Raw genomic sequence first — 27,460 nt, 5'->3', positions numbered from 1 at the left:
ATTTTAGGAGTACTGCATATATTCCATAGAAGATACATGTAAATCTACCAAGCAGCTATTACAATCTTTGTGCCAACTTGAAAAAAAGAAAAGAAAAAAGACCAGGAGATGGGAACCATTAACAGAAGATGTCAGAGTATTTCTCAGAGCAGGCCATCTGGCAACTAAACACCTCCACACAGGCAGGCAGGGACTCATTAATTCGCGATGGTCCAGCTTCTGTTCTTTTTCTCACAGGCTTAAAAACTCAACTTGCCAGGATCTTGGAGGCTGACACATTCTAACTAACCTGAACCTAGTGACTCTCACATAAAGCTATAATGAAAGGAATCTACTAAGGGAACTAGATCCTGATTTCTAACTAGAAAACTCTCTAAGTAAAGTGTTTAGACATCTACAGGGCCGTCAGAGGTTGACTTAATAAACAAAGAAGTAGGCAAACTGACGTTGCACTATAAGAATATTAAATGGCAAACCACCTCATGAAAGGATTTAATTTACTCTTGATATCTGCTATGCTCACTGTGATAACCCTAGTCCTTGGCAAACAGCAAGGAATCTATATGTAAGTGTAGAAAAGACTGTTACTCTTTCCCCTAAACAGCACTTGAATGGCCTAACTCTTCTTTATTGACCCCTCCTTTTCCTGATTCACTCCTACATACTGATGTGCTTCTCAATAGCTCTTCCTGGATATATACCCAATAGGATTTTCACAAGATACAAACTTGATGTCATGTTTTCAATTGGGGATATTCCTGTTTTAGCTGGACTTCAGGCTTTTTATTCCAGCTCGTGTCTAATTATCTAGGCTCATCACAAATCACTCTCTCACCATGATATTCTGCTTATATTGGCCCTCAGCCTCTTCTTACGATGTTTCCTAAAGGGTTGTTCCCTCTGTCACCAAGACTAAATAAATCCTAGCCTCCACCCCTTCCTCTACCTAAATATTAATCTTTCATACTTCAACATAATTTATCAGTAAGTTCTCTTTCCCCTTGGTCAGTCCCCTTTATACTAAAAACTCTTTGAGGCTTGTTTTTCATTTCGTTTTTGTTACATTTATCATAACTATAATCAAATAATTACTATTGCACATAACAATGCCTCTCTCTCCAAACTAGGAGATACAAAACAAACAAACAAACAAGCAAAACTTGTTTCTTATAGAATGCTGTCTCTAGGGGCTGGGAGCAAGTTTTCCTCCATATTAGGTGCTCAGTCTGTAAATGCTGTGAGCACATTGCATCGGCTGCCAGTCAGCTCTAGATATTTTAAAGACATCCAATCCGTTCTTTAAATGGACCATGCATTGTTTATATTGTGATCATAATGCTAATTTTAGGTTTAATTCTAGCAAGGCAATCTTTTTTCTCTTACAAGTTCTTGGACATTCATCATGATAACAACCATCACTTCCAGCGTTATCATATGGTAACAGCCATCACTTCCGGCGTTATCATATGGTAACAACCATCACTTCCAGCGTTATCATATGGTAACAGCCATCACTTCCGGCGTTATCATATGGTAACAACCATCACTTCCGATGTTATCATATGGTAACAACCATCATTTCCGGCATTATCATATGGGAACAACCATCACTTCTGGCGTTGTCTTATGGTAACAACCATCACCATTCTGGTGTTATCATATAAGTCGTCAATGAGCTCAGGCTCATCAAAGCAAGGTCTCTGTATTTAATTGAGTCCTTGCTCTCCATTCCTACCTCCCATAACTAGAGTAAAGGAAAAGTAGATGTTCACCTGAGAAATAATATTTGACCATATCACCAGTAAATAACCAAATATCTCTTTCTCCTGTCCAAACTATGTTCTCAGTGTGAAAAATGTTGTTACATTTTACCTGCAAATTATAGCCTAGACTAATTCTGGCTTTTAAATTTGATGGGTCAAGATGAAGCGCTCTCAGAAAGTCCTTCTGGGCTTGTATCATAGCTTTATTCTGTTCATACTCCATGTAAGAATTCCCCCGTCCAATATAAGCGTCCAGATAACGTGGGTTAATTTTAATAGCCCTGGTAAAGAATTCAACAGCTCCTTGAAATTCTTTAATTCTGAAAAAAAGAAAGAAAATGAGATACCTGCTAGTGGACTGATGTTTGCTAGCAACCTATTCAATGTTTTCTGCATATGACTTCCCCAAAAAGGTTTGTAGTAACCTTTATAGAAAATCTTTTATTTTTATTAAGATTTTTATTATATAAGAATTATATAAATTATATGATCTAAAAAAGTGAAGAAGAATCTCCAGAGATTTTGGTGAGGAGGAAAAAAAGTGAAAACCATTTTCAAGAGCTACAAGGTAGCTGAATGGGTAAAGGCACTTGCCCCCACGCCTGATGACCTGAGTTTGATCCCAGTGACCCATGTAGTAGAAGAAAAGCCATCTAACATCCATATATGTGCATACACACACACACACACACACACACACTCACCACATAAATAAATTAATAAATAAATAAATACTATTTTCACAGAAGAATGTGGAGTATTATTTTGGAATTCTATTTTTCCAAAAGTATAGAAGCTAAATGGCAGTCCTAGACTTTGTTTTAACCATGATATGTTACCAACATAGAAAAACATGTACTGATATTGATAACATATGATATTCAAATTACAGCCTCAATACACCTAGTAATGCTTCAGTTTACAGAGGACCATTTCTACAGTGATAATCCTATAAGCTTATATCACCTACAGACACCATAACAATATTAGTTTATATAAGAATACCTCATGACTCCTACATCAAAACACACTTGTCTATTAGTGCCTCCAATAGAAATTATCCCATCATCGACTGACTCATGGCATACAAAAAATACTTTTATATGTATTTAGTATTTCCTTTTTTAAGGGACACCCCATTTCATTGAACTGAATCAATGGCCTCACATATTGTTTAACAAGTATTTTTTCAATGCCTGTCCACAATAGCAGCAAAAGTAATTGAGGACTTGAGAGATGCGTCCATGGTCAAGAATGTCTACCTTTCTTGCAGAAGACCCATGTTGGGTACCTAGGCACCTATATCAGGCAGCTCACAAGCATTCGTAGCTGTCGTTCCAGAGAACCTCCATAGACACCCTGTATACATGTGATGCACAGAAACTCATACAAGCACACATGTACACACACACACACACACACACACACACACACACACACACACACACACCTACCTATAAATACGAATAATAAATCTTACAAGAAATACAAAGGCATACATTGCAGGTCATCTAGAAGGCCACACAAGGATCAGCACTAAAGTAGTAAGAAAACATGGCTTCTGATGTCTCGGGCAGGCAAGGGATGACAATGGCCTTCTTGAGCCACATGGTAATTTCTGAGTTCCTTCTGTGTGTGGTGGCTCAGAAATCATAGGATCATGTCTCTGGTAGTTTACAGTAGAACTGCACTGCTTTCTCAATAACTGCCAGCTCACTTGACTGTGGGGTCACAGTGCCTCTCCCGGTGCCTTCTTTGGTGAATTCCATCAGCATTTCTACACAGGGACTAACCCTGTTTAATAAGAATAAAGATGGCATAGGACTTTTTTTTTAAATACATTTGCGGCAGGTTTTCCACCAAGGCATAGAGAAATATTTACTTGCAACGTGTACCAATGCGACGTATGTATTCTGGATTTTACAGGCAAACATCACATATGCACTATAAATTATTGAGGCATTCCTATTTCGTTGGCATTCAGTTTGTATCAAATCCACTGCCCTTGTCACCCATCAGGGAATTTTGAAATCTCAGTGGATATGGACTCTGATACAGGGCTATGAAATATACTCTTTTCTTCTGTGTGGCCCAACCAATTACAAAAGCAGACAATAGCAAATCAGACAGTGACCCAACGCTCAGTTCTCTGTAATGCAAGTTGTACATTCTGTAGGGCGGTTATTATGCACCTATCGACACTAACTGATGCACGCTTAGTCCATCCAGCTGAGTAAACAACCTAAAAGCTAGAAATGGATCTAGAAAACCACCTGACAATCACCTGAAAATCATCCCTGAGTGACAGTCACAACCGAACCAGGGGGCAGAGCTGGAGAAAGGTCTGCTCGGTTTCCTATACCAATAAACAAGGGGAAGTGAACCGGATGCCCTGCAGAAGGAGCGCTTTCATTCTCCGGAGACTCCTATGGGCTAAAGCTCTTGCCAAACCCCAACATGGCACTTCTCCAGTGGGAAGATTTGGCAGAGTATCTACACTGCTTTTGGGATTCATTGATCTTTAAGTCGTTAAGTATCAGCTGTCGCGTATATTAGGAGCATTAATAGTTTTCCTGAAATAAATGTTGGTATATGAGTAAAACGTCATGTGATCACTCTCGGGAGGTGCTTGGTTTAGTGTCTGAAGCACAGACACAGGAGCTCAACGCATTTACAGTAATCACACATGACCAGATATGAATGAATCACTAATACTTCCAAACATTGAAAAATGGGGTTTGCAGAGGCAAAGACTTAAAAAATAACTTACACAAATATCAAAATAGTATAATAAACATGGTCCTGGTAGCAAGTGTTTGTGACGTATAGCGGAGTAACAGATAAAAAATACAAAGGTGGCTTTTTCATTGAGAACTCAAAGTTCTCATTAGCACAACACTCTTGCTGATTAAATAGGGCAATAAGTAGGATATTCAACCTAAGGAATGCTGTCTCCTGGCAACCACGAGAGAGTGAGAGCTGGAAAGATGCAAAACATTCTTCAAATGGCTTCATCTCCATGAGTTCAAAGGACAATGTACTAACATTTAAAGGTTTATTATTTTTATAAAATGTTCCAAATTAACATATATACTACCAAAAAATGTCAAAATTAAGTCCCATATTTATGAGCCATGCTGCCATAGTGTAAGTATGTTACCAAAATGGTCTTTCTAAATATATATAATCACTAAATATTCCTTGTTGTTAAAGCTCAGTCACACTGTGAAAACTCAGTATGTGGTGATTAAAACTCTCAGCTATCTGGTCTTTACTGTTGATTTAAATTCCACTTTCATTAGAGAACAATAGAGAGCCTAGAGAGCTGATGGAAGGTGGGCATTTGGAACTGCAAAGCAGTGTCAGCTTTAGGAGGGCTTTGCTGTTCTATCTCAACATAACATTTCATGAAGACGTGGCATGATTCTGACATGGTGAGACTGGCTGATTCTAATAGCTGTTAAGTAGAAACGGGTTTGAGAGAAGTTATGGATGCTTCAGATGTTGACTGAATGCAGTGATCTCAGACATTTTGGCCTACACATGTCCACCAAAGTAAACACATCAGTCACTATTCCATTTCTCCGTAAGAATGACAAGTACTTAAGGAGATGGATTGCACAAAGATCGATGCATCAAAATAGAGAAAGCTGTGACTGCGTGTAATGAAAGGTCTGAGACCAGGTTTTTAACCCTAAGGCATCTGCAGAATTTATAAGTACTATAGTACTTTCTTCTTACAATAAAGAACTTGACTTCTCCTGGGGAAATGTAGCTATGCCTCGGCACCGGAAAGAACAAAATAAATGACAGTTTTCCAACTCATTCAAACTCTATTCTAATAGTCTCTTAAACTGTGTATTTGCACAGACTTGCCTCTAAAATATACAAACCATCCCAATTTAAGCCTCCAAAGGAATTGTTGTTCTTTCCCTTACCAAAAGCAATACTGTAAACTACTGTTAAACAATAACACTGTACTCATATTGAAACTGGGCAGCTTTTCTGAAGGTTGTGAATCACTGTCATTTTTTACCAACTGCCCTTGTCTATAATGAGTTGTACAGAAATCTCAGAAGGAGCTAACTCTGAAGTATTGTATTTTTGTACATTTTAATATATTTTGTAGACATTTTCTTGGATTGTTCTTGGTAGTTTTAGATATATAAATATGTTTTATTGGCGCAAAATTTCCTTGAAAGTATATTTAAAACAGCCTTTTTCCCAGAAAATAAGTTTTCTGAACAAATTATTTTATGCCTAGATATTTCAATCTATGCATAATTTAATTGTCATTTCCTGTGTATGCTTGAATCAAATGTACATCTTCGAAGTTGTGCTAGAAATATTTACTTGGGATTTGGTACACATCGGTTTTTTAGAAGGTACAAGTGAGCTGCTGATGCAGTCCCCAGAACTGTGCAAGAAACTCTTAATTTGCCTACCCACATTTTGTAATCACAGCGGCACTTCCCTCCACCCTCCCCTTTCCCTTCTGTCTTCAGTTGTGGGGCTCTAACTGGATCTGTCTGCTGATTCCTCTCGCCTCCTGTTTGACAACAGTGGTGATCCGTACCTGTGGTGGCACATGGCTGTAGCTTGGCAAAGTTTCACACTAGTCTCGCTTATCATCGAAGCCTCTTTAAAATCCTGAAACAGTTTATAAGACCTCGTTATTTTGTCATGGGTTTCTCTTTAAACTTCCTTCTAACTTTGATTTGACATAAGCATACATTAGCATTAAAATAGATATTCTCCTAAAGCTTCGCTTGTTAATCACATCTAATGAGAGTGGATAGAACAAGGAATCCGATCATTATTAACACCCCGAGTTTATGTTACTCGCACCTTAAGAACCAACCCAGACTTTTTCTGCGCTGTTGCCCTGTGCTGCACAGAATCTCACATACTCCCTTTTGCTGTGTATACCACCAGAATCTTCCCTTCTCGGACAGAAGAGGAAATTCCCCTGGAAAGAACCTTCGGAATTATATGACTTTTGAACAGTAAGTGCTAACAAAGCTCTGTATTTTGATCAGTTTAGTCTGAACCTACCTTTGGAATCCACACTTTTTTTCCCTCCATCTTTATTAAATTGGGTATTTCTTATTTATATTTCAATTGTTATTCCCTTTCCCGGTTTCCGGGCAAACATCCCCCTCCCCCCTCCCCTTCCTTATGGGTGTTCCCCTCCCCATCCTCCCCCCATTGCTGCCCTCCCCCCAACAATCACGTTCACTGGGGGTTCAGTCTTAGCAGGACCCAGGGCTTCCCCTTCCACTGGTGCTCTTACTAGGATATTCATTGCTACCTATGAGGTCAGAGTCCAGGGCAGTCCATGTATAGTCTTTAGGTAGTGGCTTAGTCTCTGGAAGCTCTGGTTGGTTGACATTGTTGTTCATATGGGGTCTCGAGCCCCTTCAAGCTCTTCCAGTTCTTTCTCTGATTCCTTCAACGGGGGCCCTATTCTCAGTTCAGTGGTTTGCTGCTGGCATTCGCCTCTATATTTGCTGTATTCTGGCTGTGTCTCTCAGGAGAGATCTACATCCGGTTCCTGTCGGTCTGCACTTCTTTGCTTCATCCATCTTGTCTAATTGGGTGGCTGTATATGTATGGTCCACATGTGGGGCAGGCTCTGAATGGGTGTTCCTTCAGCCTCTGTTCTAAGGAATCCACACTTCTTAAAGGGAGTATATGAGTCTGGTAAGGATCCAGATGCCCTTGTGAAGTTAAAAAAAAAATCTGGAAACTCTAAGTCTAGGATGTAAAATTTGGAAGGAATGGTGGAATTGATTTGAATGGACCTGGCAAACAGGTTGTTTCAAAATATTGAAAGTGCTGAGTCTACAGCACGAAGATTTGATGGAAGGGAAGGTAGAGGCACAGGAAATGTTCCTGTCTGGATGCTTCCTGATCGAGGTGTTCCCAGGAGGTCAGACAACCGCCCGACACCTTTCTAGTGTGCTTCAGTTCGCACACCACGTAAGCTTTCAGTCAATCAATCCTTCCACAAATCTTTTTTTCCTGTGAAGAATCTTTATGACTTTGTCTTGGTTCTTCTCTTATCACTCACTAATGTAACCTTTATTGTTTCTTTCTCTGCATTGCTTAAATGTTTAATTTTTAGTGGCTTGTTTTCCTTATACGAAGGAAGGATCACTATTCTGGTTTTATGTGTTTTATTATATATTTTCATTATCCATATCATTATATTTGAAGTGTGTTCCATGTACAAAAAATATACAAGATATTTTTCAAAATTCCCATCTGATATTCTATCCTTTTATTTGGTGTTGTTTGACCATTCCTAATTAATATAACTATTAACATCATTGGATTTGGGTCTAATAACTTATTATTTGCTTTTGCTGGTATGTGTTCTTCATTGTGTGTTTCTTTATCCCACTTCCACATTTATTTGGGGTCTTTTAATATTTTTAATATCCTATTTCGATTACTCAGTTTACTTTGGACTGAAAGATCATATTCAGTTTATTTTTGACTAAAAGATCACATTCAGCCAGAAACTTGAATTAGAGTAGGGCTTAGAGTTACAGGTATGGCTATGTGCATAGGGACAGCTTGTGTATTGGCTCTGGGCAGGAAGGGAGGTGGACATTACCACGGCATAGCAAAAGGCCAAAGCGGAATGTCTTTAGTGTAGAAAAGAAGACTGAAGATAAAATTTGAAGTGAGTATCAGTCACATCAAGTTGGGCCTTGATTTTAGTGGTCAGGAGTTCAGGTTTTATTGTGTGGGATGGGTCACTGCAGGTTTAGAGCAGAGGACTAACTTTGTGTCCATTATGGTTTAATGTGGTCTTTCGGCTACTGTGTGGATAATGTTTGTACAAGGATAAGGTGTAACCTACTTCATCACACTAGGAGACAGTGTGCTGAATAATCCCATTCTGAGATCTGACTTCAAATCTAGTCTAGGACTTCCTGGTTGAGGAATAAACAGCAATTAGGAGAACTCACTTGGTTCAAAATTATTTCAGTGATAGAATGAACTAGATTTCTTAATGGGTTAAGTGTATATAAGGAAAGAAAAGAGTCAAGAGTAATTTTCTCTTGACTCATCCAAACATTAAAATTGTCTTCAGAGCTTCAGCCTGGTCTGAAAGAAACATGGCATTTATGGTCTAGTAAGACCTGAGTTCAGATCCTGCCCCATCACTTACTGCTTCAAAGATCTTTTTTAAACCTCTTTTAGATATTTGTTTTCTTGTCTCTAAGTTAAAATTGTAAATTTTACACCACTGTTAAACCTGGTGCGTAGCAAAGAATTGCTTTATTCTATGAAGTTATATGGACTATATGTATGTAACAAGTACATAAAACGGCTGTCACTTAACTGCAAAGGAATATTCCAACTTTGTCTTGTTTCTAGATTTTAATTACAAAAATTACTGTAGAGTGGTAATAACAATTAAAAGTGAGAACTAGGAACCATATCTGTTCTGTAATGCAATCAATTAAAAACTACCTGTTTCTTTCCAAGATGCTTCTATAAACTCCAACTCTAAGGCCTAATCTTGAAGACCTAAAAGGCTGTTCTCAGTAGCACATTCTGCACAGCTATGTCCTGTCCTATTCAAAACATATTTAATTTGACAAATTTCAACAAAGGAAAAACCGTGAGTGGGAAAGAACATTACAGAGAAGAGTAAATTGCATACAAATAAAATTGGTGAAGGATTGAATTTTCCATGTACTTCTATGGGGAAGTGACACCTTTAATTAAAACAAAACAAAACAAAACAAAACAAAAATAACAACAACAAACACTAACCATCAGCTGTAATCAAAATGCAGTGGGAAGCACTTAGGTCTTATAAGGATTCTCGCTAACACAGTGGCTCATTGATACTGGCCTTCTGTAGCAATGAACGCTAGTGCATTGAGGATACGTGCGATCAAAAGCTCATTTGCCCACATCCACAGGAAGACTCACCTCTAGTGCAAAGCCATACTGTTCTAGTTCAGTATAGATGAGTCCACGGTTGACTAAGGTATTTAATGCTATGGTTTCTCCAGCTTGAAGAAGCAGCACAATTCCATAGTCTCTTAAAGCCTAAAAAGAAAACATTCACTTATAGCCAAGGTGTAACTCTTTAGAGCCTTGCTTAGTCTGCTGACCTGGGCCAAGTATGCTTCCACCCAGAGCAGGACCTCAGAATCCCCTCTGGAGTGTGACATATCCATCTATGCTAGACTTGAAGAATCCCTTCAGCTATACAGTATGTCTGCTGCTGCTTTTAAGTAAGTACTCACTGTGCCTGTGGTACACATGTCATCTGTCTGCCACCCATGTGTATACTCCTATGCATTGCATGGTATAGAAGGAAGGGACTCGACACCCCCCACCCTGCCCTGACAATGAATACTTTCTCCAAATAATGCATTCACATGAATACAAATTAGAGATCACCGTTTGACATTTAAATTCTTTTTAGCATTTTATTGCCTTCCTCACTGAAATCCAAACAGCGGGAGGCAAGAGTTTAATCTCTTCGCCACCTTGAACCCAGTGACAAGCATCCTGCCTTCACATGCAGGAACTTGGTAAGTTTTAATCAAATGAATAAACCAGAAACCAGTGAAAGGGATCAATAAAACTGAAGAGGGAAACAGGGAGATTCAACATATGTCAATAAGCATACTGATTGTTTTCAAAGAAAGCTATCTAAACTCAAAGAATTAATCTAGTGAGAATGCATCCTTTACTCTTATTGTTTTCCACTGACTGAACAGGTAGGGCTTCACTGATATCCCCTCTACCGTAAGTGTTAAGGAGATGAATTCTTCTGAATCATTTTAGTGGCTATTCTGTTCAAAGTGGCCACATGGTTGATCAGACAGGGTCAATTCTTATATGACTGAAGTGTTGGCTGACGTAAAGAAGACAAATAAATAGAATTTAACTTCTTCTGCTCTTGTCTCCTATTTCCTGGCACAGGTGCCCAAAGATAATGTATGACTAGAAATCCTATACATATACTGTGGTAGATATATATGTGTGTGTATATATATATATATATATGTATGTATGTATATATGTGTGTGTATGTGTGTGTATCATGCTAGGCCCATAAAAATATTTAATAATGCTTGAAGAACCCCCTCCACTGTTGACTACACCTTTTCTGACTCATTCTTTCCAAAGACCTTCAGAATGTAGGATGCCCTAGCGACCCATTGGGCAGCAGAACACGAGGAAAGACTTCATGAAAGCTAAGCATGGGTGGTAGAGATGGGAGCACTGAAGGTGCTTTCTGCTGTGCTTCCTTCTTATGGATTTTTTTCTTTTGATTATTGTTCCTTGAGATGGTGTCATGCCAGGTACCTATCTGGTCAGAATGTGCTTTGATAGCACACTGGTCTTGAATTCCTGATCCAGATGCCTCAGATCTCTACATTCTGAAATTACTGACATTTTCCAGAATGTCCAACCTAAAAGCTGGCTGAGAATGTGAGAGCCACAGCCTTCTCTGAATTTATATCATCAGTTGCTATTACTAGATTCAGAGTTTAAGAAAAACATTTTCTAACTTGAAGTCTCCTCAGCTACCAACCTGGAATATTAAATTTTTCATACATATTTTAGAGGCATGAGTGTGAGGTCAAAATGTACATATAAAAATACTGATGTAATCTGTTTTAAAACTTCTGAATCAGCTAGCTTGTCAGACTGCCAGAGAGATCTCTTCATGGTTAAAAGGACTGGCTGCTCTTCCAGAGAACTCTGGTTCGATTCCCAGCACCCGCGCGACAGCTCTCGACCATCTGTAACTCCAACCCCAGGGAATCCAACTTTTCCTTTTTCTGTGGGCACTGCACATAGTGCACAGACTTACATGCAGGCGAGAAATTCATACAACTAACAATAATAATAGCAACAAATAATAAGATAAAGGCTGAAACCAGTCTAAAAAATCTTTTGCCACATGTTCACAAGGCACTTGTAAAACAGGTATGCACAGTACAAATTCTCCACTATACTGCTTCCAGCTATAGAAACCTTGACCTCTCTCTACCCTTAACCCAATGCTATCCCTAGTGCCCTTTATTTCCTTAATAAGCTCCTTCTTTTCCTTCTATCATCTACATATGTGTCTGCCTAATCCTTGTCCAGAGACATAGACACACACTTACATAAAAAACAAAAACAAAAACAAAAACAAAAACAAAACAAAAAAAAAAAACCCTGGAAATCCCAGTGGTTCTCACCTTTCCTCAATTTCTGCCTAGACTAGAAATGCCTCGCTTGTGTGTTGATAAGTATTTAGCCTGGTGCTTGTCATACAATAAGTCATAAGTAAGAGATAAGGGCTACTGTTTTTATGATTATAGAATAGTAGAGTCAAATTCCACCGTGCTGTTCTAAGGCTATGTGACACCAGCTGAAGGGGGAAACTGAAGATCTGAAAGTCAGCATGATAGAATCATTACATGTATAAAATTTTCCTCTGTGGGCGCTGAAGAAAGAAATCAAGCCTGTAGCTTGCTCTCTTCCTGTCTAACTTCATGACCCACTGGCTATAAGAGTTGATTCAGAAATTCTAAAATAGATTCCAATGTCTACTTTCATCCAAATAGAGTTTTTGTAACTTTTCAGAGGGGGCAAAACACAGCAAACATGAAGAAAAAAAATCTCTTTAGAGATTTTAGTTGGTTTAATTTCATTATATTTCTTCAGCTGTGTTTCAATAAATACATATTTTGATTGTTGTGTTAAGTGTCTGTACTTGAAAAATGACAAACAGTGACTGATTTTTAAGTTATTAAATTTTCAAACAAAGAAACTATTCACCATGCTTAGATTTTTAGGAAACTCTATCCATAAAGAATGCATAAGCATGTTAGCTCAGTGATGGAAGGAATGCTGAGGAGGAGGGCACACGGGGAGCAGGTGACATTTTGAAATAACATAGTATCCAGTCCAGAGTCAGAGAGCTTCACAAAAGCTACCTAAGGACTGTGAAGCCAGAAACAAATGTGTGAATGTTAAGGCAGGTATCTAATTCCCAGTGCGACTTGGATGAGTTCTGGTGCCTCTCTCCCCTGTTACTTCACCCTCCTGTCATTTCATTATCTGTAAAATGAGCAGATGAAATGCCCTGGGGTCCAGGCACCTTGGAAATCACCAATATTTTGGTCTCGGTTATTGAGGTTATTTTGCATGTCCTACATTAACCAGGAATTGGCTTTTCCACATAACATACAGGAGTTCCTTCCTTGCCCAGTGCTCTATGGTTGGCCTGGAGTTAACTTCGGGCAGAAATGAGGGTGTAAGATGTCCTCAAAGACACCTGCTCTGTAGGTCCCTGCTAAATGACCCTTTAATTGGCTCCTTGAATCTTAACAATTGCCTTCTTAAAAATTAATTATGCATTTGTTGACATTTCTAGAGGAAGACAAACTTGCCAGCTAGCTATCAGGAATGTTGTAATCTTCTGCATGGACAGGTTTCTCAGCCCGTGTCTTCTCTGTGACTTCTAAATCTGTAGATGCTTTAAGTAGACTTTACCAAGTTTCCCCGAGACTGAGAAGTGTGTCTGCCTAGAATAATGGGAAAGTGAAGTCTGCAAAAGCAATGCCCCTGCTATGAAAGGGCAGAAGTGAGAAGGGAAAGAGCAGAAGATACAGGGAGAGGAAGCAAAAGCAAGGGACAGAACACAAACAACTTACAGGTGGACAATCACAGAGCTAATTCTCACTGAAATCAACCATACTGGAGAAGGGTGAGACAATGGGCATGACTATTAGAAAGTACAAAGGAGTTTGATGGAGAAATGTGGTTGCTGGCAGCACCATATTTTTTAAAACATAGTTAGGCCTATAAAACACATGTGCAAATCCCTGTCAACAGCCCCTGCAGGTGGAAACATTATACTCTTCACTGCATATAGAGTCTCAGAATTCTACAACAAATACCTCTGTGACCTGCTCTAGCTTGGGTCCAAGTTGTAAGAGGATTGCCAGTGATCACTTCTATAAAATCCTGTACAGTGGTGTTATCAGTAACACATTTATTCAGATGATACTTATAGAATGTATTCTAATTTATACGGGCATTTAAATATTTATACAAGCATCATAAAAGGAATTGACGGTACATAAACTGCATAAGGTAATTTTGCACTAAGAAAGAAATCAATAGCATCTGAGATGGTTCTTTGTGGTTTCTTGAGTTTCATGTGTGTATTTCCACAGGAATTATTTTTCAAGACTATAGCAAAGATGAAGAAAATACAGGTGCTTTAAACACACTTGCAAATGCTTCACCATGTTGCTTATAAAATACTGCTTATTGATTTCTTGTCTAATTCAAGAAACCATTTAATGCATATTGTTTCTCAAATACTTTAACTTTCTCCTTTACTAAAATGGCTGCTTACCATCTCATGTTTCTTTATCTTGGTATAACACAGGGCTCTGTTGTAAAACGCTGTGTAACTGTTCTTGTCCATGCCGACAGCTGTAGTTAAATCTGTAATAGCTAGCTTGTAATTCTACAAGGAGAAAGGAAGTGTGAGCTGGATAAGTCATAACAGGCAAGTTAAGTCATAAAGTAAGTATGCGATCCTATGGGTGTTTGAAGCATTGAAGATTCAATGTGTCTCCTTTCTAAATTAATACTATGAAGCTAATCTTTCACATAGCTCATTAAGAAGATCTTGGAAGGGAGTCTTAGAGTTCTTTCACCTACAAATAAAATTAAGGATGTCAGTAACTTAACGTGAAGCAATTATGGGCTAGAGAAATGGCTCAGCAGCCGAGAGCACTGGGTTCAATTTCTAGCACCGAGTATTCACAACTGCCTGTTAAGTTGTGATCCAGCTCCATGAACCCCAGCACCCTCTTCTTGTCTACACAGGCACTGTGCACAGATGGTGCGCAAGCATACATGTGGACAAACATTTATACAAAAAATTAAAAGTAAATAAAATTTTGAAATATTAACTCAAGCAATTGTTACCAGTGTTGCTCTATTGGTTGGAGAAAATGCTACTGATTGCACGAGTGTTCACGTTCCTCTGGTGAACACTGAAGGCCTGACTGCCCTCTGTTAATCATCCAATCACACGGCCACATTCTCCATTCACACTCACTTCCGCATCCCTTCCATTCTTCTCTGATATCTTACATCATCGCGTGAACACCAACTTTCACGGAGTTGATACTTAATGCTTGCATATGCCTTTGCTTTAGGTGATAAAAGTATTCCATATGGAGTAATAATGAAGAAATGTCAAAAAATATGATCAGGTAGAGATAAATCATCTCACACAGCATCAGTTATCAGAATCTTTTGCCCAGAAATTTCTACTTAGGAAACTTAAACTTAATTTGTTCCCAGTACAAAGTAAGTGCGTTATTTCAAATGAATAATGAAACATAGAAGCATCCCAAATGTCCATCAATCAAGTAATTAAACATAAGTTATGCTGCAGTATTATGTATCATATAGTCAAAGATTATGTCCAAAGAACAGGAAACACCAAGATTATGTAAATACCATAATCTCACTTCAAAGAGCTGAGGAAAAGCAGGAAGTGAGTCAGCACTCAACAGCCCTAGAAGCTTCCACTCTACCCTCTTAGTAACCCAGCTGCAACAGCTTACTCTGTTGTAGTATTTCAGAACTCCTCTGCAGATGTAGGCACGCACACTCTCAGGGTAAAGTCTGATGGCCTCATTACAGTTCAGAATGGCTTTGGAGTATCTGCCCTTTAAACCATAATAAGCTACTCGACTTAAATATGCCTGTTTAGAGAAGGAGGAAAACAGGGATATGCAATTTAGTACACTCTTCAGTTCTACCACAATATATAGAGCCTCAGACAAAATCTATGGTACCTAAAGACAATATTGAAATATAGTTTTCCCCATTTTTTTCATTAAAAAATTAAACATAGAGCATAACTAAAATAGCTTAATAAGGATCAGGCTTATGGCTACCCCCTTGGATTCAGTGATTGTTACTGTGTGGCCCACCGTGTTTGTTTTCTCTATTTCTCCCTAAGCAATCAGAAAGCAAGTTTTATACACCATACGTCCGCGCTCTACATTTCCTCAAGTGTGAGGCTCCTGTGAAAAAAGACCTACATAACTGCACCACCATTATTTATTCAGAATGGATACTAGTATTTAGTCAACTCAAATTTAGTTTGAAATCAAGAGCCAGTTAGTTAAATTTTATGTACTGAATTTTGTGTAATCCTTGAAATGTATTAGGAGTCAAAATCCATGTGCTATGAAAGCAAGAAACTAAAAAACTTCATAGCCTATCATTAAAATTGCTAACAAATAAATTAATGGATTTAACATAGTTATATATGCAGATCTCAAAATATTTTTCAAATGTAATATTTATATTAAAAATAGTTTTTATTCCAAAGAATACAAAAATTTGGGTTATCAAAATATACTTGGACAATCTTGAGACCTCAGGGCAGACTTCCACTTCAGTCCACGTCTCCTCATATTCCTGGCCCAAAAGTGCATAGGGCCTCTGGATACAGGAATATAGGAGCAGTCAGCCGCAGGAACCTGCTGGTTTCTGCCTGTGCCGAGAGCTGAAAGCCAGTCATCAGGTGTTCCTACACACCCGAGAGCAGAGGTAACTTTTTTGCTCCAAGAGACCTGCCTAGTGGCTTCATGACACACAAAGGCAGAAGTCCTCTGGACACTTCTGCTTTCTGGCTTTCTGCCCAGAACTGAACTGAACTGATCCCACAGCCCCCTGCACCCAAATCTCTTGGGGGAGAAAGCTGAATGCCCAGAATTGTGGACAATACTGAGACCTCAGGGCAGACTTCCACTTCAGTCCACGTCTCCTCACATTCCTGGCCCAAGAGCAAACTGCATAGTGCCTCTGGATAGAGAAATACAGGAGCAGTCAGCAGCAGGATCCTGCTGGTTTCTGCCTGTGACCAGAACTGAACTTAACCAGTCCCACAGCTTCCTGCACCCAAATACCATGGAGGAGAGAGCTGGAGCCTCGAAGTGTGGACACTACTGAGAACTCAGAGAGGACAACTACTTTCTGCCCACATTCCTGATCCAAGAGGAAATCACTTAGTGTAATCTGTACCCTCTGGGAACAAGGATCTAGGAGCAGTCAAGGACAGGACTCTGTGGGTTTCTGCCTGCACCAAGAACCAGCACCGGGAGCACCTACGCATCTGAGAGCAGAGGTAAGACCAAATTTTCTGGGCCAAGCAACCTGCCTGGAGGTATCAGGTCACACAAACCCAGGAGCAGCTCTCTGTTCCCAGATCTGGCTGAAAGAAAGCAGATCTACAGGAGTATTGACAGCAAGACAAGCTAATACCAGAGACAACCTGACGGCAAGAGGCAAGCACAGGAACCTAAGCAACAGAAACCAAGACTGCATAACATCATCAGAGCCCAGTTCTCCCGCCAAAGCAAATACTGGATATCCAAACACATCAGAAAAGCAAAAATTGGGTTTAAAATCACATTTCAGGATGATGGTAGAGAACTTTAAGAAGGACATAAATAACTCCCTTAAAGAATACAGGACAGCACAAATAAACAAGTAGAAGCCCTTAAAGAGGACACACGGAAATCCTTTAAAGAATAACAGGGAAACACAAACAAACAGGTGAAGGAATTGAACAAAACCATCCAGAATTTAAAATGGAAATAGAAACAATAAAGAAAGCACAAACGGAAACAACCCTGGAGATAGAAAACCTAGGGAAGAGATCAGAAGTTGTAGATGCAAGCATCACAAACAGGAAAAAGATAGAAGAGAAATCTCAGGGGCAGAAGATACTATAGAAAACATCGATATAACCATCAAAGATAATGTAAAATGCAAACATCTTCTAGCCTGAAACATCCCAGAAATCCAGGACACAGTGAGAAGATGAAACCTAAGGATAGTAGGTATAGATGGCAGTGAAGACTCCCTACTTAAAGGGCCAGTAAATATCTTCAACAAAATTATAGAAGAAAATTTCCCTAACCTAGAGAGACGCCCATAAACATACAAGAAGCTTACAGAACTCCAAATAGATGGGACCAGAAAAGAAATTCCTCCTGTCACATAAGAGTTGAAGCACCAAATCCACAAAACAAAGGAAGAATTTTAAAAGCAGTAAGGGAAAAAGGTCAAGTAACGTACGTATAAAGACAGACCTATCAGAATCACACCAGACTTCTCGCCAGAGACTATGAAAGCCAGAAGATCCTGGACAGATGTCATACAGACCCTAAGAGAATGCAAATGCCAGCCCAGGTTACTGTATCCTGCAAAACTCTCAATTAACATAGATGGAGAAACCAAGATATTCCATGACAAAACCAAATTTACAGACTATCTTTCTACAACTCCAGCCTTACTAAGGATAGTAGATGGAAAACTCCAACACAAGGAGGGAAACTACACCCTAGAAAAATCAAGAGAGTAATCTCCTTGCAACAAAAACAAAAGAAGAGAAAAACACAAACATAAATCCATCTCTTACAACAAAAATAATAGGAAGCAGCAATCGCTATTCCTTAATATCTCTTGACATCAATGGATTCAATTCCCCAATAAAAAGACATAGACTAACAGAATAGATACATACAGAGGCATTTTGCTGCATACAGGAAACACACTTCAGAGACAAAGACAGACACTACCTCAGAGTAAATGACTGGAAAACAAATTTCCGAGCAAATGGTCTGAAGAAACGAGCAGGAGTAGCAATTCTAATATTGAATAAAATTTACTTTCAACCAAAAGTTATCAAAAAAGATAAGGAAGGACACTTAATATTCATCAAAAGGAAAATCCACCAAGATGAACTCTCAATCCTAAATATCTATGCTCCAAATACAAGGGTATCTACACCCATAAAAGAAACCTTACTAAAGCTCAAAGCACACATTGCATCTCACATAGTAGTAGGAGATTTCAACACCTCACTTTAATCAATGGACAGATCATAGAAACAGAAATTAAACAAAGACATAGAGAAACTAACAGAAGTTATGAACCAAATGGATTTAACAAATATTTATAGAACATTTCATCCTGAAACAAAAGAATATACCTTCTTCTCAGCACCTCATGGTACATTCTCCAAAATTGACCATGTAATCATTCACAAAACAGGTCTCAACAGATACAACAAGACTGAAATAATCCTGTGCATCCTATCAGATCACCACAGACTAAGGCTGGTCTTCAATAACAACAAAAACAACAGAAAGCCCACACATACGTGGAAGTTGAACAACGCTCCACTCATAATAACTTGGCCAAGGAAGAAATAAAGAAAGAAATTAAAGACGTTTCCGAATTTAATGAAAATGAAGGCACAACATACCCAAATTTACAGGACACAATGAAAGCAATGCTAAGAGGAAAAATCATAGCTCTGAGTAACTCAAAAAAGAAAAAGGAGAGAGCATACATTAGCCACTTGACAGCACACCTAAAAGTTCTAGAACAAAACGGAGCAAATAAACGCTAGAGGAGTAGAACGCAGGAAATAATCAGGGCTGAAATCAACTAAGTAGAGACAAAAAAGTTCTATACAAAGAATCAACAAAACCAGGAGATAGTTCTTTAAGAAAATCAACAAGTTAGATAAACCCTTACCCAGACTAACCAGAGGGCACAGAAACAGTATCCAGATTAACAAAATTAGAAATGAAAAGGAAGACATAACAACAGAATCTGAGGAAATTCAAAAAATCATCAGATCCTACTACAAAAGCATATACTCAACAAAACTTGAAAATCTGGATGAAATGGACAATTTTCTAGACAAATGCCAGATACCAAAGTTAAATCAGGAACAGATAAACCAACTAAACAACCCCATAAACTTATTAAAAGTCTCCCAAACAAAAAGAGTCCAGGATTAGATGGGTTCAGTCCAGAATTCTATCAGACCTTCATAGAAGACCTCATACCAATACTGTCCAAACAATTCCACAAAATAGAAACAGATTGAGCACTACCGAATTCCTTCTATGAAGCCACAATTATGCTTATACCTACACCACACAAAGACCCAACAAAAAAAGAGAACTTCAGATCAATTTCCCTTATGAATATTGATGCAAAAATACTCAATAAAATTATCATAAACCGAATTCAAGAACACATCAAGATGAGCATCCATCATGATCAAGTAGGCTTTATCCCAGGGATGCAGGGATGGTTCAATATATGGAAATCCATCGATGTAATCTACTATATAAACAAACTCAAAGAGAAAAACACATGATCATTTCATAAAATGCTGAGAAAGCATTTGACAAATTCAACACTCCTTCATGATAAAAGTCCTGGAAAGATCAGGAATTCAAGACCCATACCTAAACATAGTAAAAGCTATATACAGCAAACCAGTAGCTAATATTAAACTAAACGGAAAGAAACTTGAAGCAATCCCACTAAAATCAGGGACTAGACAAGGCTGCCCACTCTCTCCCTACTTATTCAATATAGTTCTCAAAGTCCTAGCCAGAGCAATCGGACAACAAAAGGAGATCAAAGGGATACGGATTGAAAATGAAGAAGTCAAAATCTCACTATTTGTGGATGACATGATAGTATACTTAAGTGACCCCAAAAGTTCCACCAGAGGACTACTAAAGCTGATAAAAAAAATTTTATACCCAGCAAAGTGGCTGGGTATAAAATTAACTCAAACAAATCAGTAGCCTTCCTCTACACAAAAGAGAAACAAGCCCAGAAAGAAATTAGGGAAGCAACACCCTTCACAATAGTCCCAAATAATACAAAATACCTTGGTGTGACTTTAATCAAGCAAGTGAAAGATCTGTATGACAAGAACTTCAAGTCCCTGAAGAAAGAAAATGAAGATCTTAGAAGATGGAAAGATCTCCCATTCTCACGGATTAGCAGGATTAATATAGTAAAAATAGCCATTTTACCAAAAGCGATCTACAGATTGGAATGCAATCCCCATCAAAATCCCAATCCAATTCTTCAGAGAGTTAGGCAGAACAATTTGCAAATTCATTTGGAATAACAAAAAAAAATCCAGGATAGCTAAAATTATCCTCAACAATAAAAGGACTTCTAGAGGAATCGCTATCCCTGAACTCAAGGAGTATTACAGAGCAATAGTGATAAAAAAAAATGTATGGAATTTGAACAGAGACAGGCAGATAGATCAGTGAAATAGAACTGAAGACCCAGAAATGAACCCACAGACCTATAGTCACTTGATACTTGACAAAGGAGCTAAAATCATCCAATGGAAGAATGATAGCATTTTCAACAAATGGTGCTGGTTCAACTGGAGGTCAGCATGTAGAGTAATGCAAATCGATCCATTCTTATCACCCTGTACAAAGCTTAAGTCCAAGTGGGGATCAAGGACCTCCACATCAAACCAGATACACTCAAACTAATAGAAGAAAAAGTGGGGAAGAGTCTCGAACACATAGGCACTGGGGAAATTTTCCTCAACAAAACACCAATGGCTTATGCTCTAAGATCAAGAATCGACATATGGGACCTAATAAAACTGCAAAGACTCTGTAAGGCAAAGGACATTGTGATTAGGACAAAATGGCAACCAACAGATTGGGAAAACATCTTTATCAATCCTACATCCAATAGAGGGCTAATTTCTAAAATATACAAAGAACTCAAGAAGTTAGACTCCAGAGAGCCAAATCACCCTATTAAAAATGGGGTACAGAGCTAAACAAAGAATTTTCATCTGATAAGTATCGAATGTCTGAGAAGTACCTAAAGAAATGCTCAACATCCTTAGTCATCAGGGAAATGCAAATCAAAACAACCCTGAGATTCTACCTAACATCAGTCAGAATGACTAAGATAAAAAACTCAGGTGACAGCAGATGCTGGCGAGGATGTAGATAAAGAAGAACACTTCTCCATTGTTGGTGGGATTGCAGACTGGTACAACCATTCTGGAAATCAGTCTGGAGGTTCCTCAGAAAATTGGACATTCCACTACCTGAAGACTCAGCTACACCTCTCCTGGTCATATACCCAAAAGATGCTCCAATATACAACAAAGACACATGTTCAGCTATGTTCACAGCAACCTTATTTATAATAGCCCAAAGCTGGAAATAACCCAGATGCCCTTCAACAGAGGAATGGATACAGAAAATGTGGCACATCTATACAATGGAATATTACTCAGCTATCAAAAACAATGACTTCATGAAATTCGTAGTTTAATGGATTGAACTAGAAAATATCATCCTTAGTGTGGTAACCCAATCACAGAAAAACACACATGGTATGCATTTACTGGTACGTGGATATTAGCCCAAAAGCTTGTATACAATTCACAGACCACATGAAGCTCAAGAAGAAGGACGACCAAAGTGTGGATGCTTCACTCCTTCTTAAGGGGAGAACAAAAACATTCATAGGTGATGATATGGAAGCAAAGTTTGGAGCAGAGACTGAAGGAACAGACATTCAGTGCCTGCTCCACATTGGTATACAGTCAATATATATATAGATAGCCACCAAAACTAGATAAGACTGATGAAGTTAAGAACTGCATGCTGACAGTTTCCGGATGTAGCTATCTCCTGAGTGGCACATCCAGAGCATGTCAAATATAGAGGTGAATACTAGCAGCAAACCATTGAACTGAGAACAGGATCCCCATTGGCGGAATTAGAGAAAGAATTGAAAGAGCTGGAGGAGCTTGCAACCCCATAAGAATAGCAATGCCAACCAACCAGAGCTCCCAGGGACTAAACCACTACCCAATGACTATACATGGACTGACCGTTGGCTCCAGCTGCATATGTAGCAGAGGATGGCCTTGTTGGGCACCAATGGAAGGAAAAGTCCTTGGTTCTGCCAAGGCTGGAACCACAGTGTAGGGGAACTTCGTGGTGGGGTGGGTAGATAGGAGTACAGATCAGGAGGAGAACACCCTTATAGAAAAAGGGGAAGGGAAAAGGATAGGGGGCTTATCTCTTGGTCACCGATAAATGGCATAACATTTGAAATGCAAATAAAAAATATGAAATAAAATAAAAAATACTGACTTAATTAGTGTCAGATATGATAATGTGTCTCTGTAATCTCTACTTTTGAAAGGAAGAGACAGAAATATCATATCATGAGTTCAAGACCATTCCCTGCAACATAATATAAAGAGGGAGAACAGGAGAAAGAGAGAGGGAAGGATGGGGGAGAAAGATAAAGACAGAGACAGAACCAACTGCTTTTATTAGAAAATACATATAAACTATTCAATAGTTTCACCCAAACTAACATGTCCTCCAAATTACTGATATCCTTTCTTTAATTACCTGGTAATGTTCGGGATTTAGGGTAAGTGCCCGATTGAAGTCCAGAATTGAGTGTTGCTTGTTGAGTTTTACTTTACAAAGTCCCCGATGATAAAAGGCTTCTGCAAAATCAGGATTTGCTCTCACAGCTTTTGTAAAAGATTCATAGGCCTGGAAGAATAATGTTTATGCACATGCACTTACTGACAGAATACATGAATTTAGATTAACAAGGTGTGGTACTCTTATTGAAAAGCTTCACTTGAATTGTTTGGGGGGGGATATTTAAAATTAATTCTCCTAAAGAACCTTGTGGAACAAACAAGTATAATCTTTAGAAATAAGTCAGACTTATAATTAAAAGTCTCATTATTTTCAGACAAATATCTACATAATCCATGTTGGTAAACATCAGTACTTTCAAGTTTAGTTTCAATCATTATACTTTGGATTTCATTAATTTACAGAAACCACAGGCAACAGCATTCAGTTCTCCATTACTGTCCAAGAACTATAGCAGACACATAATTATTAAATTTCAGGATAAAAAGATTCTCCAATGTATGTAGTCATCTTAACCAATTTAAATCTGATTTGAATTCGTCAGTTATCAAGAAGGAAAGTCAAAGAATGTTTTAATCATTAACCATTTCATCTACAGCACAATGAAACACTCAGTTTAACTGCTTCCAATTTAATAAATCAAGTTTGTGAGATGATATTGCTTTTGCTACAATAATTTCCTACAGTTAGACTTATTATTTGATGAGAAGTATGTTTTATCTTAAAAATATTACCGACAAATTAGCATCAAATAAGATGTGCTGATATTTAATTTAAAACAATTCATGGAAACAGGAATGCAGGCTGCCTGTTACAAGCTAAGCTTTAGAAGTAGTTTTGGTCAGTTCACGCCTTGTATCTCTGAGGGTCGTATTCAGAAGCAGAACCCAATGCAAGCAACCAATTTGGAGCTCCAAATAATCTCTGCTCCTAAACACACAGACACCATTGGCTCCTACGTCCCTTCCTCCCTTTCTTCTGTTGGGATGGGCAAAGGGTTTCCCTGGTTCCATCTAGTGTTTGGCTGTGGATCTCTACAACTACTTCCTTAGTTGCTGAATGGTGCCCTTCTGATGACAACTTGGCTAGGCACAAATCTAGGAGTACAGCAGAATAGCATTAGGAATCATTTCAATTACTTTTTTTTTACAGTCCTGTTTGAGTCTATCCCTGTGTCTATAGATTGTCCTGCCTTTGAGTCTTGACCATCCAGGCAGAGTCAGGTGTGGGCTCTCTCTTATGGCATGGGCCTCAAGCTGAATCAGTCATTGGTTGGCCACTTCTACAAGTTCTGTGTCACCATAACCCCAGCAAATCTTGGCAGTCAGGACAGACTGTAGGTTGAAGGTTTTGTGTCTGGATTGATATCCTAGTCCTGCTGCTAGGAGTCTGCCCTGGTTATAGGCCAGTTCAGGCTCCATATCCCTCAGTGCTAGCAGACTTTGCTGGGGTCACTCTTGTAGATTCCAGGGAGTTTCCAGTACACTGTTTCTACATTGCCTACCAAATGTCCCCCGATTCCAGTCATCTCCCAGTATTCTCTCCTTACATCCCTCCCACCACCCCACCCTGCCTGATCCCACCCATTTCCATCCCCACCTGAAAAATTTATTTTATTTCCCCTTCCCTAGTAGACTGTGTCCCGCCTCCTTGTTACTTAGCCTCGATAAGTCTGTAGATTGGAGCATGGTCATCCTTTACTTAATAGCTAATATCCACTTGTAGGTGAATACATACCATGTTGGTTTTACTAGGTTACCTCATTCAGGATGTGGCTCACAGAATCAACTAAGCAGGGACTATAGAAGCTCACAGAGACTGAAGCAAGACAGACCCTATATGGGTCTGAGCTAGGTCCTCTGCATACACATTATGGTTGTGCAGCTTGGTGTTCTTGAAGGACTCCCAACAGTAGGAGTGGGGTCTGCCTCTGATTCTTTTGTCTGCTTTGGGGGCCCTTTTCTTACTACTAGGTTGCCTTGTCTAGCTTTGATATAAGGGTTTATGTCTTGTCTTACTGCAACTTGATATGCTATGATTGGTTGCTATTCCTGGGAGGCCTGCTCTTTTCTGAAGGGAACTGGAGGAGTGGATCTTGGGGAGAGAGGAGAGGTGCTGAGAGGAGAAGAGGGAGGGGAAATTACAGTGGGGATGTAAGGTACAAGAGAATTACAAAGAAAAAAAGCTAAACACGCAGATACCATTTGAAAATTGCCTTCCTCCATGTAACAAAGACCCAAGTTATACAGACAATCTGCTGAAACACTAGTGGCAGCTGGTCCTTTGTCAGAAAATGTATACAGTTCCAATGCCTTCTTAAATAGTCTCACAGATTCCTATAAGAATAAAAGCAAAGATAAGGGACGAAGCAGATGGCTTTCTACTGGTTACTTGTTCAACATCATAACCTCAAAAGCAAAGAAAACTTGAGCCCACAAAAACTCTGCTCTCGTGTCATACAAATGCACACAGATCTGGTAAGGTCACAAATGTCGTCCTTATATAACTGGAGGACCTGTCCCCCAGAGGATGAACCCAGCAAGTTCTCCCCCAGGGGCTATCAGGTCTGAGGTGTGTTTCCATGTATGGATTTCTGTAACTAGAACTTCTGAATTCAAACACCAGACTTGAACATGTAGGCTCTTTACTAATAATTACCTTGCTATTTCTCTGAATGGAGTACTAGAAAGTTATTAGGTAATAGAAGTATTGATGATACTCGATACCATTTGAATCACCCCTTTTGTGTGTTTTACTCTTAATGGGGTTCAGCTAGGTCTAGAAAAAATGTTTTTATCAAATATTACCCACATAAATTTAGTAGAAATAGTTGAAACACATTAATGAAAAAGCTTAACTTTCCAAATGTTATTTACTGATTGGCAAACTATCATATGCATATAAACGTCAGGTTTAAACATTGTCGCTATCCTGATTTATAAACGGGAGTGAATTGGTAAAGCAGTTATGGGATTTACTAACTTAAATATGCTGTCTTCATGACTCCTCTTCAGCATTTCCTACGTACTCCCAAGTCATCTCAACATCCAGCCATCAGCACAGAACTCCCGCAGTTCTCTATACCTGACACAGAGCAGCATGGAGATTCATCCTTCTGTCTCCATCTTTCTCTCTCTGTCTCTGTAACTCTGTCTCTTTATCTCTGTATCTCTATCTCTTGTATATCTACCTCTACCTATCTGTCTGTCTCCCTATCTCTATCTGTCTCTCTATCTCCATCACTATTTCTATACTGGTTTCTGGAGAAATAATGTTCTTGAGAACCTTGAAGACCTTTCATTTATTCTGTAGGCATTCATTCCCTCCATTAGACAAGGCCACACCCACTCATTTTTCCATGATATTTCTGCTGTAGTTTAGCTCCTGCTATAATCCCCTAAAGAGCACCACTCAAAAACTTCTGGAAGTCCTCTGACTTCGTTACATTTTACAAAGCATAGTCTTAAATATCTTTCAAGATCTACATCACTGCTTAGTTTAAAGCTGTTGCCCCATGTTACAATAATAATAGAATCCCAGATGATAAAATTTGTATTATTTTCATATTTCTTAAAAGGAAACATAGTGCCTTTGAACCAGCATACATTTGTAATGTTTTCACAGTGAGAGGGCTGTGCATAGATTAACTGAGTCTTTTATGTGCCCTAGGCCAAAAGTACTAGTTGGGTGTTATTGCCATCTGATAGCTCAAATACAGAAGTCTCTTCTTCCAAGACCATTGAGGTTGTTGAAAACTTTTTATTTCCCTAGGACTACATGGCAGAGTATTGAGTTGTGGTTGGGAGATCCTGAAATTCTATAGCCCATAGCATCTCCTGCCTTGGGACCATCCCCATAGTCAGTTACTAGCTAGTACAGCTCTTTGCTTCATCAAGGCTAGCAGGACAGTGTCTCTCCAGGATTCTATTCACAAACATTATGAAATGTAACATAATTATGGGCCATGTGGCATTCCATCACCTTTGCTGTGGTCTACTAGTCAGAGCAAGTGACAGATTCCACCTACACTACAGTCCCAGAATGGCACAGTTTGTACGTTGGGCATGCATTATGTCTGCCACAAGAAGATAGATGCCACATTTATCTGGTGTCAAGTGAGGAAGTGAAGAAAATTAGTCCAAGATTTGATAGCTTTAATGATTAAAATAAAGGTTATTAATTGAAGAAGAAACAAAGTGGCAAAAACAGAGAGGCACGATTTTATTTCAATGACAAATGTTAGACAACATACCATGTTTATCATTTAAACATTATGCAGTGTACAGCTGAATCAAAATATTACATGATGTCCACTAATATGTATGTATCTTATGT

The 27,460-nt window shown here is 38.8% G+C and overlaps 1 protein-coding gene across 18 annotated transcripts in view; it reads right to left on the bottom strand.

Annotated features, from left to right (window-relative positions):
* Ttc6 (tetratricopeptide repeat domain 6) overlaps positions 1-27,460 on the bottom strand; it is a 231,116-nt gene that overhangs the window by 8,621 nt on the left and 195,035 nt on the right. For 13 of the 18 annotated variants that reach the window (XM_063262645.1, XM_063262644.1, XM_063262650.1 and 10 more), the window contains 7 exons: positions 25,327-25,461; positions 23,084-23,233; positions 15,395-15,535; positions 14,167-14,280; positions 9,720-9,839; positions 6,340-6,413; positions 1,873-2,083 (listed from right to left, as the gene is read on the bottom strand). In XM_063262645.1, coding sequence (XP_063118715.1) covers positions 1,873-2,083; positions 6,340-6,413; positions 9,720-9,839; positions 14,167-14,280; positions 15,395-15,535; positions 23,084-23,233; positions 25,327-25,461 — 945 coding nt within the window. Of the gene's footprint in view, positions 1-1,872; positions 2,084-6,339; positions 6,414-9,719; positions 9,840-14,166; positions 14,281-15,394; positions 15,536-23,083; positions 23,234-25,326; positions 25,462-27,460 lie in introns of those variants that run through there. The other 5 variants (XM_039113206.2, XM_039113209.2, XM_063262647.1 and 2 more) reach the window with 4 other exon arrangements.

Source organism: Rattus norvegicus, chromosome 6 (genome assembly GCF_036323735.1).
Source record: "Rattus norvegicus strain BN/NHsdMcwi chromosome 6, GRCr8, whole genome shotgun sequence".
NCBI classification, from domain to species: Eukaryota; Metazoa; Chordata; class Mammalia; order Rodentia; family Muridae; genus Rattus; species Rattus norvegicus.
The sequence above is the reverse complement of the archived record's forward strand: the minus strand, read 5'-3'. Positions and strand labels throughout refer to the sequence as shown.